At 37.0% G+C, this 14609-nt stretch overlaps 1 protein-coding gene across 1 annotated transcript in view; it reads left to right on the forward strand.

The window, feature by feature from the left end:
- The window catches only part of STK31 (serine/threonine kinase 31), a gene marked incomplete at its 5' end in the record, with an annotated part of 31648 nt that extends 17368 nt beyond the window's left edge, over positions 1 to 14280 (forward strand). The window contains 11 exon segments of the mRNA XM_027639474.1: positions 630 to 751; positions 836 to 881; positions 3732 to 3786; positions 3950 to 4040; positions 4042 to 4146; positions 4929 to 5124; positions 5604 to 5668; positions 6128 to 6259; positions 6740 to 6872; positions 10154 to 10249; positions 14056 to 14280. Of these exon segments, the coding sequence (XP_027495275.1) occupies positions 630 to 751; positions 836 to 881; positions 3732 to 3786; positions 3950 to 4040; positions 4042 to 4146; positions 4929 to 5124; positions 5604 to 5668; positions 6128 to 6259; positions 6740 to 6872; positions 10154 to 10249; positions 14056 to 14280 (1266 nt within the window).
- Positions 14281 to 14609: the final 329 nt, after the last annotated feature.

Genomic DNA, 14609 nt, shown 5'->3' on the forward strand with positions numbered 1-14609 from the left:
TTTTGGTAAGTCTGATAGGTACCTTGTCTGTTATGAATATGGGGTTCCTCTCCTATTAGTAGAACTAATCCTGCCAGTCATTCAAGGAAAGCTTTGTTTTGTTTTGTTTCCAGAAAATTATGTTTAGTTTAATAATTTTTCTGCAGATAATCAGTAGGAAATTCACAGTTCACTTGCTTTTCCTACTAGAAGACAAGGATTTTTTATTCCAGAGCATTCTTTTCCAGTAAGAAAACTTTTGCAGTCTGAATTTGTGGACGTAATTTTGGATGTATGAAAGTGTGGATAATACAAATTCTAATTTCTGTAATGCAATCAAAAACTACAGGACAACCAGGACATTTTAAATTTTCAGTGGCAGTTAAGATTCCCACTGTTACCAACAGTCATGCAGAAACTGTTTCTTTAGTTTTCTGATCATGTAGTCATATCTTTACACTGTGAAGGGTGCTGTATTTGTGCAAGGTACTCATGCCATAGGAGTGGAGGTTAAAAAAATTAGCTTTTGCACTCATTCCTAGTCAGGCATGTATTGTGTTACTCATACTTCGCAAGGATTAATGCTTTTTTTGTATCACTTTCTACATTCTTTGGGTGAGAGTTGCTGACTTGCTTTTCTTTCTGCATAGGATGAAAGAGATGAATTGATTATCAAGCAAGATGAGGTGCAGCAGAACTTGTACTCAGCAGTGAAAGAATTAATTTTGGAAGTGGATCAAGTACCCTGTCTGGGCCCTCAAGAGTGTTACAGGTAAGGAGATTGCTTTGATCAGTATAGATTCTGAAACTCTGAGAATCTGTGGAGGGTGTTTCTTCAATGTTAAACATTTTATAGTTGGAGACTGACAGCAGCAGATGAAGTTTTAGGTAACACTTCCAAGGTAAGTTGTACATCTGGCTCCTGTAATACTTAATTTACTTGTGATCTTGGTCTCCTAGATGTTTTGTTTCTAGAGGGAAGTTATTATCTAGATCCTGGATTTAGGGAACAGCTTTTCCTTTATGGTACTGTGTTGGGTGATTAACAAGACTTCACTAAGCACAGAATTTTTGGTAGAAGACCGCTGTTAATGAGAGAACCTACAATTAAAAAGTCAATGCGGTTATCCTGTAAATTGTGGTCGTGTGTTGTGTCATTTGATTATATGCTTTCCTACCAAGAGTCTCTTTCCCTATAAGACAACCCAAAACCAGAAAGTAAGGATGTAGATAGGGAAATAGGCTCTGTAGAGGCAGTAAGGACTTTTGAAGAGGACTTTGCCAATAGAAATGTTACTGGACTTTGCTATTAAAAATAATTTATTTTCTTCTTTTTAATATCAGAAATATTACTTGCCTTAATTTTGACTGTGCAAATGTGTGTGGAGAGGAGAAAAAGGTTGTTGGTATTTGGGTAGCTTGTCTGTACAAATTCCAGAGATTTATTCATCCACACATATATGAGACTGAATTCTTATGAATAATCACCAAGATTGCAGTCAGCACATAAGTTTGTATAAGACTGGAGCAGCATTAATAGATTGAAGCATTCAACTTTTCATGGAATTACTCAATTTCCAATGGAATTATTTTTCAATGCTATTAATAAAATGTTTAATACTCTTTTTTTTATGGTCTGATATACAGATTGGTATCTAATTGTAAAAAGATACCGCAGAAGTAGCATTTCATGTTTTTTTATCACTAGAGGCATTGTGAGAGTCCTGCTCCTTCAGATAGAGGAAAGTTGTAGTGTGTTGTTTGTATGTTTTTTTCTGTTTTGTGTTGGTTTTGGGATATTTGTGTGAGTGTTTAAAGGCTATACTGTGTGAATCCACTAGGTGGTAGACATCAAGCATCTTCTACATAATTGTACAGAAGTGAAATTTTAAGAGTGTTTTGAAAATATTTGAAGGGGTACTGAAATGCTGCTAAGTGTGTTAATTAAATATTGAGCTTTAGCTTAACTGTGCCGATGGTCCTCTCTTGTGTTTGGAGCTGGAAGACCAAAATAGCTTTTCCCATATAGGGAAAGTGAAATAAGTGTTTACCAAATATTAGTGAGAACCTTGTTTGCAATTTTATAGAGCTGAAGTGGTCATGCTGTGCTGTCCCAGAGAATCAATTATTTTTCCATATCTCTCAGAGGAGAATTTTGGGAGCTAATGTGCCTTTCACTGAGCCTGTGTATTGCAAACTCTCTTCGTGGTCAGACATCTCTTCTGACTTGTGTTTTATACCTTCTGATGAGAGTTGTTGTTGGCCAGTTCAAACAGCTTCAGCCACAGTTGGGTTCACCTGGGTAGGACTGAAATAACCAGTTGATAAGCTCCATGCTTTCCCAGTGACAATACTGCATTGCTTGAGAGGAAAGCCGAGAGTGGGGGTATACACATAAATTACCCTTAAGCAAACTAGGGTGTGAGCTGAGCAGTTGTTATCTATCTGTAAGCAAGTTTCCTTTGCCTCATGGATAGTGTGTAGTAGCTTGTTCTGCTCCCTTTGTATTACCATGCTTAGAGATAGTGGCTGGGACAAGTGCACATAGGCCACTGAGCCATCTTCATATGGTAGTTTGTTGTCCTTCTGGAAACTACTTCTGTATCCCTGTACTGATGAAGTTGCTCGTGTTTTAGAGAAATGTGTTTATAGTATGAAAAACAAATGGGATGAAATAGGACCTAACTTAAAGGATTCTTTCCTTGAAGACAGCCTGATGGAATATGTGCAGATACTGTCCTGGTGTGACTAGTGCTATTATTTTTGTAAACAGAGTGTGATATTGGATATAAAACTGTTACTGAGCAGTTTTCTCTGCTCTATTACCTACTTTTGTTTGCTGTTAAATTGGTTGATTTTTTTCCTCCCTCCTTCAGACTGTTCCGTTTGAACCTGGCTTTTACCTTGCTGTGCCATTTTTCTGTCTATGTGTTTCCTGGTGTACTGAATCCCATCTACTCAGAAAAATGTGAGAGAATTCTGTTGTGCACTTGAATGATTTCAATAGCCTCCATAAATTTAGCACAAACCTTTTCTTGGTATTTGCTTGTAGACAAGCAGATTTGTACAAAGCTCATGTCACTTGGCTCAGTAGGAAATTGCTGTTGAAACAGTCTATTATACTGAATGAATGTTGTTCATTGTAGTAGCTATTGTTATGAAAGTGGTTTTGTAATTTTTATAAAATACTGTTCAGTGGAGGATTGGGGGTTTTTTGTTTTGTTTTGGTTCCTTTTTTGGTCACTGTATTTAGTTAATTATAATGTGAGGAAAATCTTATTTTTTTGGCCCCAATCTGAACTTTTGCTGTGGTGTGTCTGTAGTGCTAGGTCTGTTTGCTGGATCATCATGTGTAGTCCTACAAAATTGGTTAAAGTCGATTCCTGACCTTCACAATACCTGCAGCCCTCAGCAAGGGGAGGCCACTGCTGCCCCTTTCCAGCTTCTGGTGGTAGTGTCAGTCATTTTACCTGGTATTCTGTTTGGTTGCTCAAAGGTCTGAAAGGCTCTTGACAAATGACTTTACATTCAGAAGAATTCCTTGGCTGCTCACCTTATTTCTTAGTACAAATTCACTTTGTTTTCTGAAGTTGAGCTCCTTCTATAAGGAACATTATAAATTGAACCGCATTTTGTTCTTTATCCTGATGAGTATGACTTTAAAGTACACAGGGAAAAAATAACTAGAATACAAACGACTTCTTATGAGCTGTTAAGCTTTTTGTGGTGCCTTTTTCTTCCATGTTTTCAAGGAACAAAAACCAAACTTGGTGATCTCTGAGATCCTTTTCTGCGTTGCTTTTTCTGGTAGACATACTGGCACTTGGTCTCAAAGGAAAGTGGAATGTAAAATATACTTCACTGGATATAGAAAGAGACCTTCGTAGTAAAAATAATTTTATACCAGCAGATAGTGCTCACTTTTTCTCTGTTAAATATCTTGATTTTTGTAGGTAATACATGGTCACAGAATTCACCTTGTTTTTGCTGGATTTACTTGAAACACAGGAGCAGACAACTTCTCTGGAGATGATTTATGGTCAAGAATCTGAAGCATATGAACCAGGAGGTATTTCAACAGTTCTTTGAGAGGAAGTGTGTTAAAACAAAGAAACTAAATTGTATCAGAAATAATATGGACACAACTACTCAAATTCTTGCTGACCGGTTCAGTTACATCTTTAAGGTAACGCAAACAGTCAAACTTTCTTGTTGGTGAACATGATGAAGTATGACACTGTCTAACCAAGGTAGTGAGAAGTAGGCATTAGTAGGGCCAACTACTTATGGCAGGGAGATTGTGCATATGAACAGTGGCTCTAAATGACAGTGCTTCAATACAGAGGGAAAGGTAATGCGTTGAGGAATAGAGTGTTACTTTACCTTCACTCTTGGTGCAGTGAGCTGGAGTTTATACAAAAGATGTCCTTTTAGAAGAAAGCACAGATGTCAGTACTTTTATGGAAGTATAACTTTGGGTGTGCTTTTCTATTTGTTCACTGTGTGACTGAAACGCTTTAATTAGTCCTTTCAAGAGACCTTTGGATAGAAAGACTTTGGATTTTAAAAGGTTCTAGTTCATAAATGCCGCTGAAGGTGGCGATGAGAGATTGGCTGCAAAGAAACAGCCAATCTGACTGGATGTGATGTAGGTACAGGCTGCAGAGAAATATACAATAGATTTTTTTTCCTCGTTGAAATGTTGAGTGTGGAGAATTTGTGCAAATAAATTGTCTACCATTATGCAATACCATTCTGATGCTCTGTGTCTCCCACTCTGAGTTGTAGGAGGTTTGGAGCATTGAAATTGGGTGTGGGTTCTCAGAAAAGAGAGATGGGTGGTGCAAGTGGATCGCCATCCATTGAGTTCTGCTTATAAAGAAAATGCGAAGTAGGAAGGTAACTGTGACTTTCCTGTCTCTGTGCTTAATATCTATGTTTTTGCTCAGTTTAGAACTCCTAGCCTTCCTGGAAAGACTGTCAGCTCCTCTCTGTTGTAACCTGATGTTAGAAGCATTTTCTGATTTAGAGGAAGTGGTTGGCAGTGCAGATTAAATTCTCAAAAAGGTTGAGTTGACTGTTTCTGAAGAACTGGATATAGAATTAAATGTGACTTCTAATCATGCCAGCTCTGTCACGACTTCTGTATATTTTACACATATTTGATTTCAGTTTAAAACTTTTCTTAATGTATCAGACAAGATATTTGCTACAAGGCAGCATTTTTTTTTTTTTTATTTTGTGGAAATGTGATAGAAAGTTGCTTGAGTTGCTCCCCAGAGACAAAAGAATGTATTTTCCAGGCAACAGGCAGAAAGGACAGCTTCACATTACAAGAACTTAGCTGTATGTATAACTGGCTTAAATAAGAAATATTGGGAAAACTGGTTCTTCCCTCTCTGTATGCAGAGAAGCTTTCTTTGAGCCCTACCAAGTTTTGGTGCTTGTGTTGAAAATACAGGTGAAAATTCTGATTAAAATAATGGGATTTCCTCTCTGGGGGAATGTGTATGGATAAACTTACTTTTTCCAGTGTTAAGAGATGAACAGTTTTTCATCACTTTCATTTTACCTGGGGCAAGTGTTCTTGCCTTACTGATAATAATTGTCTATGGTGGTGTTAGCCTTTTTCTCAGTTATTTATATTTTCTGATAAGCATTTCCTCCAATCTCTTTTGCTGATGCTGAGGTATTTTCATTGTCTCTGCAATGAGAGTCCCTGTTGTGCCCAAGAATGGTCATGTCAGCAAAAGTTGCAAGTGTCCTTTGATGTAGCATCATACTAACAATAAACCAGTAGTTTAGTCTGCTTGTGATTACTCTTGGTGATAGAACCAGTGACTCTCATTGGTTGCATGTTCTAATGTTCCATATCTATTTAACTGTGGTATCCTTAAAAAGAATTCTTTTGTAGCATGTGGAATGTGAAACTGGACTTCTGCATAGAAGTGCCAATCAGTTTTATTCTACTGAAACTCTTGGATGACTTGCTAACTGCCCTTTTAGAACCTCCATAAGAAAAGAGTGAAAAATCTGATAAATTACTTTTTTCATTAACAATGGAACTTCTCAGTAAAGGTTTTACATCTTAAGTATTGTTGTGTATAAATGAAGAATGACTCTTAATATTTAATCTCCCTCTATGTAGTTCAGTCCAGGAGCATGATGAAGCAGAGAAGGGAATAATTATAAGTACTTACAATAAAGTTATGTGTAAAGTTCATCATGAGCAAGGTGTGATCACTGTTATACGAAACAGATACTTGGCCAGTGCTGAGGTGTGTTTATGCCTTATCTATTTCTATGACACTGATCTATACAGGTAACCTTTTCTCACATAATTTCTTTTTGATAAATGTCTGTATCTTTTTATGAGAAAATTCTAGGGGTATATTGGTGATGAGAGGTAGGTTGGGTTAAAGCTTCAGATTTTCAGTGGTACGTTACCTTAGCCAACACTTTATTTCAGTTAAATACAAAGATACTTACTTAAAAAATAAAGCAGTGGAAGCTGGAATCTCTGGATTCATGACAAATCAGTAGTATGTAACTTAAGGGGATTGAGCTCTAAGTAGAATGTTGGTTTTTCAGAAGATTATTAGTGTAATGAAAACGAAACACAGTAAACCCCCTCTTCTGTGGGGAAAGACCCGGAAAAGCTGAATTCGAATAGGCTCCAGGCAGTTTGTCTAATGCATTGGACTAAAGCATATCAAAATAGAAAGCTTTAATACTTCCTGATTTTTTCTTTTCTTCCTAGTTCAAAAAAGCAGAGAGAGGAATGACTGAATAGAAGACCCAATATTAACAACTTATTATCAGTTAAGAAAATTGTGAAAAACTTAAAGGCCCAAAGAGGATGGGAGCTGATTGAAAAGAACAACTTCGAGGAAGTATGAAAATATTATAGTGTTGGTATTTTTGTCTGTTGTTTTTCAGATTGGTTTAGAAACATTAATTTAGTATATTCCAAGTAAATGGTAACTGTGTCAGTTTTCTGAATTCAGTTTTGCCTTTAAATGTGGAAGTTTTACAGCCCTGAGGCCAAGCTTGAATGGCATAAAACCCAAAAAACCCCAACCAACCAAGCAACCAAAAAAGAAAAAAAAAAGTCAGTATGTAGTCATTTTTCTGTTTCAGTCCCCAGCCATGGCACTATGCTTTTAACTTATTCCTTCTGGTGATGAGTGTTGTTCACAGCATGATAAGTTTTGTCCATCTCTTTCTACTGTGCTGGTTGTGTATAACTTTAACATCCAACTTTGTTGATAATGTGTGTGCCTCCTCTTTGGTGACAGAAGTCAATGTCCCAGTTTTCAGGGTTCCCCACTACCCCTCAGAGAAGTTTAAAGAATGTAAATATTACTTCAGCTTCACTGGTAATATTCACTTCAGCTTCACTGCTGTTTGTTTGATCATGCATTAATTATTCTGATGATGCTTAAGGGAAAAAAGAACTTGCACGTGTGCCTCAAACACTGTAAAGGGGCAGTAAGCTCCCAAGAGGGATTTAAAATAAGATACAGTGATGAAACCTATTGGGAAAAAGATTCTTGAATAATGAGGTGACATGAAAAATGTGCCTGTGTGTGAGAGAAAAAAGTGAATGAATTATAGAACTTGATGCTGCTCGTAGATGAATGATGTTGCTATTATGTTTATTGGTGATTAGCTAATCAAAAGGAAAAAAACAGCCTTTTGATTTAAGAAACAAGTAGGCAAAGGGCTAGAACATTTGGTGTGTCACATAAATGAAGGGAACACCTTTCTCAGTGATTAGGTTTTAGGGGATTCACTTGGGTTTCCAGGAAGGAGACTGAGTAATATATGTGTTTGAGAATATGTTCAATTTCTGAATTGTGATACAGAAGCTGGTTTTAAATCCTGTTATAGTAGATTACTGTTGCTTGGTATGATAGAGTCAGAATTATACACAAATTTTGCTATTCCTAATCCTGATGATTACAATGAATTTGAAATGACGTCAAAAAACTTCCCCTTCCACTTAACATAAAATTAAATTCCAACTGTTATAGACAGGGAGCCTTACAAATTTTTGACAGCTGAATTTTCTGAAAGGTCATACTCAGTACAGATGGTGTAATTGTGAAAATTACAAGAGCTGAGGAAGACTGTCCTTCTCTTTAGTCCTTCCTGCAGGTATGGACTGTGCTGAAATAAGCACCTTGCATGACAGAACAGGAAAGTTTCACCCATGGTTCACAGCCTAGGTCCAGTGTGTGCCTTCTCTGCAAAGGTGTCAGTACTGCTCAGGGCTTGTACTTTCTGCACGATCACAAATGGAGCTGGTAACTGGTGACTGATGTGTTACCAAGGACTGTTGGCAATCTGCAAACTAGTCTTCTCCAGTCTGTCTATAGCTGGTGCTGACTGCTGTCATGGAAGAGGATAGAAACTTGGGGTATAGCTCTTATTTTGACAGTAGACAATTCTAAAATATGCTGGAAAGCAGGAATGGGGAAGCAATTACTTCCAGGTAAAGAGCAGAAAGTCAGAGAAGAAAAAATAGGAAAGCTGGCAGAAATAAAGTTCTTGAAAATAGTGCTGAATGTCTTTGTATATTTGTAAAGTTTTTTCTTACCTGAGAGGTTTTGCAATTTGTATTCTCTGCCACCTTATGAGCTTTAATAGTTTCTTAGTGTGTGGTATGCCAGGGAGGAGAAAGCAGCCTACTTTCCTTCGTTAGGTGGTATGTTGGACAACATCTCCTCCACGTCTTTTTCTGGCACTGTATTGCTGCCTCCCCAGCTCAGGCTGGCAGTGCCATGTGTTCTAAATGGGAAAAGTTCAAAGCTCCCAAACTTGAAAAGCCACAAGCTACCCATCAAGTGCTTATGTTCCCATGCAGCGATTTTGCATGAGCAGTTAATGTATTGGAACTGGTTCACTGAGTATCAGCTGGAGCTCCAGGTATATGGGGCTCTTCCTGGGAAATACTGGCAGTTCTTTCATCTGCCAGGGATGGCTTCAGTAATGCTTTCTGTGCTGCAGCATTTTAAAAACACTTCCTAACAGTGCAAGTTGATAGGTAGCCACTGGCAATTACCTGGGTTGAGAAGATGAAGCTGATTCACATAAAAGTAACTCTTCATTATGCTTTATTCCCAATTTAGGAAGCTGTTGCTTAAAATTAAGTAATTTTTCTGCTCAGATGAATAAGTGATGAAATAGATGAGCTAAAGTGTAGCTTGATGTCGTAGATTTTTATAATTTACTAACATTGTAGGATTTAGCTAGAACACTTCTACTACCATTATTCAGATAATCTGCTCTAAAGGGTTTTGTAAGTAGAAGTGAGGGTAAAAAAATAAAAAAGGTAAAAAAACCCAAACCCCAAACCAAACAGAAATCCCCAAAGAAACAAAGACTGAAACAAATGACTGATTCTGCTTGAAGAGACTGTCCGGGATGCAGCAAGATTGGCATTCTGAACCCTCATCCAAATTTGCCAGCTGAATTTCAGATTGCCCCACATGTAACTAATCTTCAGCTCAGACTTGGTCTTGCATTGATCATTTGATGGAAAATTCTAGCTCAAGTCTTAATATTACATTCCGCGGTTGCCAGTTTCATGTTAGGCATCCAAAATTGTGTTCTCCCTCATTAAGCAGCACAGACACTTCAAAAATGGAGACAGTGATTTTTCTGAGTTCTCTGCTGATCTGTGTCCCGAGAGCCCAGCACTGACAAAACACATGCTTCTTTTTGCTCTCTATGTAATTGTTCAGAGTAGAGGAATTTTCAGCTTAACCTGCAGGCAGTGTCTGGAAAGTGCTGTACTCGTACATGCTTCTGGGCAATAGTGAAGACTGGGGGGATTATACTTGGTTTGTGGGTACAGAGTTCACATTTGTCTGCTAGAATACACTTACCCCTCAACATTTCTTAAAGAGGATTATGTAATTAAACACATAACTTGGGTGTGTACTTTTGCGTCATATTTTTAAATGTCTATTTCTTTTGACCTCTAAAACTTTCTTCTGATACTATTTTTTCCTCTTGTTTCCATGTAAGGGAAACTTGAGCAGCTTGCATGTTTTACCCTACTTTAAAATTAGAAAACAGTCTTTCCTTGCCGTTTTATTGTATTAGTCCATTTTCATTTGAAACATGGTGAATCTTCTTGACTGATGTTTGCTTTTCCTAACTAAAGGGAAAAAGCCCACCTGTGTTATTACAGCTTTGCATTCAAAACCAGGAGTTTGGCATATAAGAAGATGGAACACCTGAGGTAGATGTGGTTGCCATGGTATGTGAATTGTCAGATGAGGAAGATAAGACTGCTCTTGTTTAGAAGTGGTTGATCAAATTTTAAAGTCAAATATTTCATTTTAAGTGCTGGCTTGAAAAATGTTCTTAATTGACTATTTGCATAATTCTAGATAGAATGCACAAACAAAATGATGACTGAGAAGGTAGAAAGCCCCAAAGTTTTCTTAATATTAAATTCAGACCTCAGAAGGAGCAACTTCTTTACCATTAATTGAATGACACACCAAGTTACAGACTTGGGGAATAAGTCATTGAGATTCAGCCTCAAAGGAAGTGTTTGAATTAGAAATCTATCTTTTCTGAAGTCAAGAAGTTGACTTTTTTCATCTATCTTACTACATAATGACAACACAGTGCTTGAGCATTAATAAAACCACCAAATTCCATTTTAATCACTTAAATGCAGTTAAAAAACTGTACTGTGCCCTTTACTCTTTGGATTGGGTTTCTTTTTTGTGAAACAAGTTTTCCTATACCTCTGAAACAAATGCACAGATATAAGTAAACCCTGCATGATACAAATTTGTGTTTTCATTCTTTCTACTCTCAATACTGTTATTCTCTCTCTACCTTATGCCAGCAGCTGTTTTTCCCTTGAACTCTATTTTCAGACCCTTTTTTTGAAACTTATCCTCTTCCAGTGTCCCAGTGACTATTTGAGAATAAGATCTGTGCACCTTCATGCTTCACAACTTGGGTCTCCAACTCTGAAGTTGATCTTTCACTAACTTATCTTTCTCTTGGATGAGCACCCAATTTTATACCTCATCTCTGTGCATTCTTTACTTGAGTGCTTGTATTTCCTTGTGTTTATTTTCTTGTGTAACTGTCATTCCCATAATCTTTCAGTCTTCTGGACAGGAATTAAGACCAAATAATAAATTCCTCTTTCTTAGTTATACTCCTGTATTAATGATTTGCCGGCTTTACAGAGGTGATTGTTTAAGATGGAGTTAAATTACTGGAGTTGTGTTCATTATGAGCTTAGTGTATCCTGTTTACTGTGTTTAGGTTAAGAAACTGTCATGATACAGTACCAGACTAACACAGCTTCAGTGTCCTGGCAGGGTAGTTCGTGTATCACTGTATAACATAGTACTGCAAATAATCTTGCTTTATTAGATGACTCCTCTACAGTATGTCTTTTAGCAACTTCACTTTGACAATGTTCTTCAGTGATGAAAACATTACTGATAACGCACAGGACTGTCTACCAAATCCTTCCGCAAAATTATTTCCAGTGGGACACTACCATGGAAAATAAAATAATAAAACATGCAGCATTTGAGCAGAAAGGTGATCCTGTAAATGTGCATTTTATAGCTCATTACAGTTGCCTGATTTTTTTTAAAATTAAAAATAAAGTGAATCTCATGAAACACACAATACTATAGGAAAGAAGATTCAGTAGTTCATGATTGAACATTAGGGCCAGCTAGGGGGTTTTAAATGTATTTCACAAAATTTGTGCAGAGCCATTTGCCCAGTGCAGCGTTCAGGATTAAGCATAATAATCCTTAGATACTAAAACTCCCTAACTTTCTTTCATGTATAAGGGAAACTTAATTGTCCAAGGAATTAGGAAAGATTTCTTGGGACATTAAAACTTGCTGGCTCACTTCTGGTTTCCATAAAATTTCTGCTGTGACAATGCTTTACAAATAAAGTCTGAAGGATACAAATCAAAGTTTAAATGGCCGGTTTCAGGGCATTATATTTCTGTGTTCTTCTGTAACAGGTACCTTCTGAAGTGCAAACAGCTGCTTTTGTTTCAAGAACAATTAATTAATTTAGTTGGTATTGTTCTTAGGAAGGATGAATTAATATTACAGCTTTTAATAAGAGCAAATTTCTCTGATTTTTTTTCCTCCTGATGAAAAGAAGCAGCATTGGATTTTTACTTTGTTTTTAAGGATTCATCCTGCATGCATGTACATGCATGTGCCTCACCACTGAAGTCCACCAGTAAGCAATCTGTGTTGCCTGCAGTGCTCAGAAATACAGATGAGGGTTTTACTAAGAAATGTAGTACTAATAAATATCTTTCAGCTGTTTCTTGGGGAATCTTTTAGACTCTGGCTGTTAATCCTTGTCCCAGTTCTTGGGGAAAATCTATTTTGCTTTAAAGTGCTTTATCTATAATCAGCTTATTCGGAATTAATCTCCATGCCCATCTGCAGGCTCTTGACAGACCGTAATTTCCCTTCCATCTCAATCTCGTGCCCAGAGGAATTGCACACTTGCAACTAGTAAAATTTTTGTTGTTTTCAACAAATGCAAAACTGCCACAGGAAGATAACATAAAGCTTTAAAACAGGGATATTAATGTTAGGTAACTGTTGAGGAAAGGTAATGTTTAGTGGAAAGATCTTGCAGCCACTCATTTAGCTATGTCAGCCTTCAATGTTCAGAGTGTTTCAGCATTAAGTTTTGTGTATTTGAAAAAAAAAAGGTGAGTAAGATCAAACAAAATGAAATGGAGTAAAGAAGATGAAATGTTGTCCTACAGCAGTATTCCTTGTGGAATCAATTTTCAGTTTCCTAAGTGTGAGAAGGTGATATTTATTGTTGATAGACATTTGACAGTATCTTGAAATGCAAATACACAAGTACAAAGCTTTTCAAGCTCTTCAAGTGCTCAGATTTCCCTCACTTTATTTTACAGAGGAAGTATGTAGTCATGATTCACTCTGGTATTTCATTGCACATCCCCTTAACTAGAGATTTTCCTTTGAGAACTTAAAATGTTTTACAAATATTGAACAACCCTTTACGCCTGCAAGATCAACAGTTTTCAGATCTCATCTTTTAACCCAGATTTCAGATTATTTGGGGAGTGACTAATTCTCCGGAGTCACTCTGATAATTAGTGAAAGAATTGGAAATTGCTTGTTTCTGTCCTCAAGTTTTTGACTACTTGTGTACGTTCCTTTGCTTCACAGTGATTCTTCTGTCTGGGTGAAAGAGGGATAGATGAGAGGTGTACAGGTATCTTGTGCTTTGCTGTTAATATTGACCCTGGTCAGAAGAGTTGCTGGCTTGGAGACTGTGATCAAGCAAGCCTTCCTATGGAAAGATTCTGTTCCAGTTGAGGTTTAGTAACCTAGATCTCTAGATCAGAATTTGAGATTGTCTTTCTTGTAGCCCTCTTGTCCAAATCCAGTGTGTTCTCTTTCTTGCTCAACAGCTGATGCTTAAGCATATGTGTAGCAGCTGTGGATTTGTGTTTTGTCTATCGAGTCTAGTGCTGTTAATGTGCTAAGTATTTAGGCACATAATCTCTTCTGATAAATCCAAAGAGCCTAAGTGTAAGTGATGGGTTAATAGCAGAATAGCTGCTGTTGATTTAGAGCCCATTACTTTGGTTTTCTTTTCCCCCTGTGCTCCTGTAGAGTGATGAAACAATATGACAAAAATTAAAAGATGAAGTTATAGAAGGTGAATGGCACCTGTTTTGTTCCTTCTCAGTAGAAAGACCAGTTTGAGTATTTCTGTAATTTATAGTGGTTCAGTGAATTTATATTTCAAAAATTTCAAAACCTTACGCTTTCTGTGAAATCTACTGGCACCAGGTTGACAGATCTAGTGCTGAACATTCAATTGTATTTTGTTGCTAATGAGCATTATGACTGTCAATGCTGCTGTCTGTTGGGAATGCTATGGCACAACATCTTGTGAAGGCTTTGAGCCCTAAGCACTTAGAAGATGTGTTCATCAAATGCTTGGTTTTAATTTGTAATCGAGTTTGTTTTGCTTACTTATGAAATCCTTCTCCCTCTGTAGGATGATAAAGTTAAATCTCTTCTCTTGAATTTGTTCTACTCTAACAGACTGATGCCTGAGCAGGTGCTGAGGAATGATTGCTTCCTTGAAGTAGATGCAATTCCAGTTTCACTGCAACCAGGTAAAGAGTGTGAGCCACATAAAAAACATGATTCTGAGAAAAGACATGAGGAAAAAAAAAGTGATCAACTGAGGAGAACGGAGCAAACTCTACTTAATAGATGAGAAACTTTTCCATCAGGTGTTTGGCTGAGACTTCTAGTTTTGTTTGGTTTTGAAATCATTGACCTGATCTGAAATCTCAAAATATAAAAGGTTAGGTAGGTGCAATCATGTTTTGTGATTATATAGTCTTCACTGTGTTTTCTTTTAAGTATATTTTATTCTAATTAAGTGTTTGGGGAGATAAGTGTGCTATTACTCATTCTATTCTTAGTTTGTCGGCCTTTTTCTTTTTCTCTATGTAGGCTTTAAATTTAAAGAGATTAGTCTTGTTAGATGCCAGAGATCTTTAAGATGAAGCTTTAGTGAGTTGGTTTTGTATCCATTTATCC

The sequence above is a fragment of the Corapipo altera genome, unplaced genomic scaffold, assembly GCF_003945725.1.
Source record: "Corapipo altera isolate COAL_440 unplaced genomic scaffold, ASM394572v1 44, whole genome shotgun sequence".
In the NCBI taxonomy this organism is placed as follows: Eukaryota; Metazoa; Chordata; class Aves; order Passeriformes; family Pipridae; genus Corapipo; species Corapipo altera.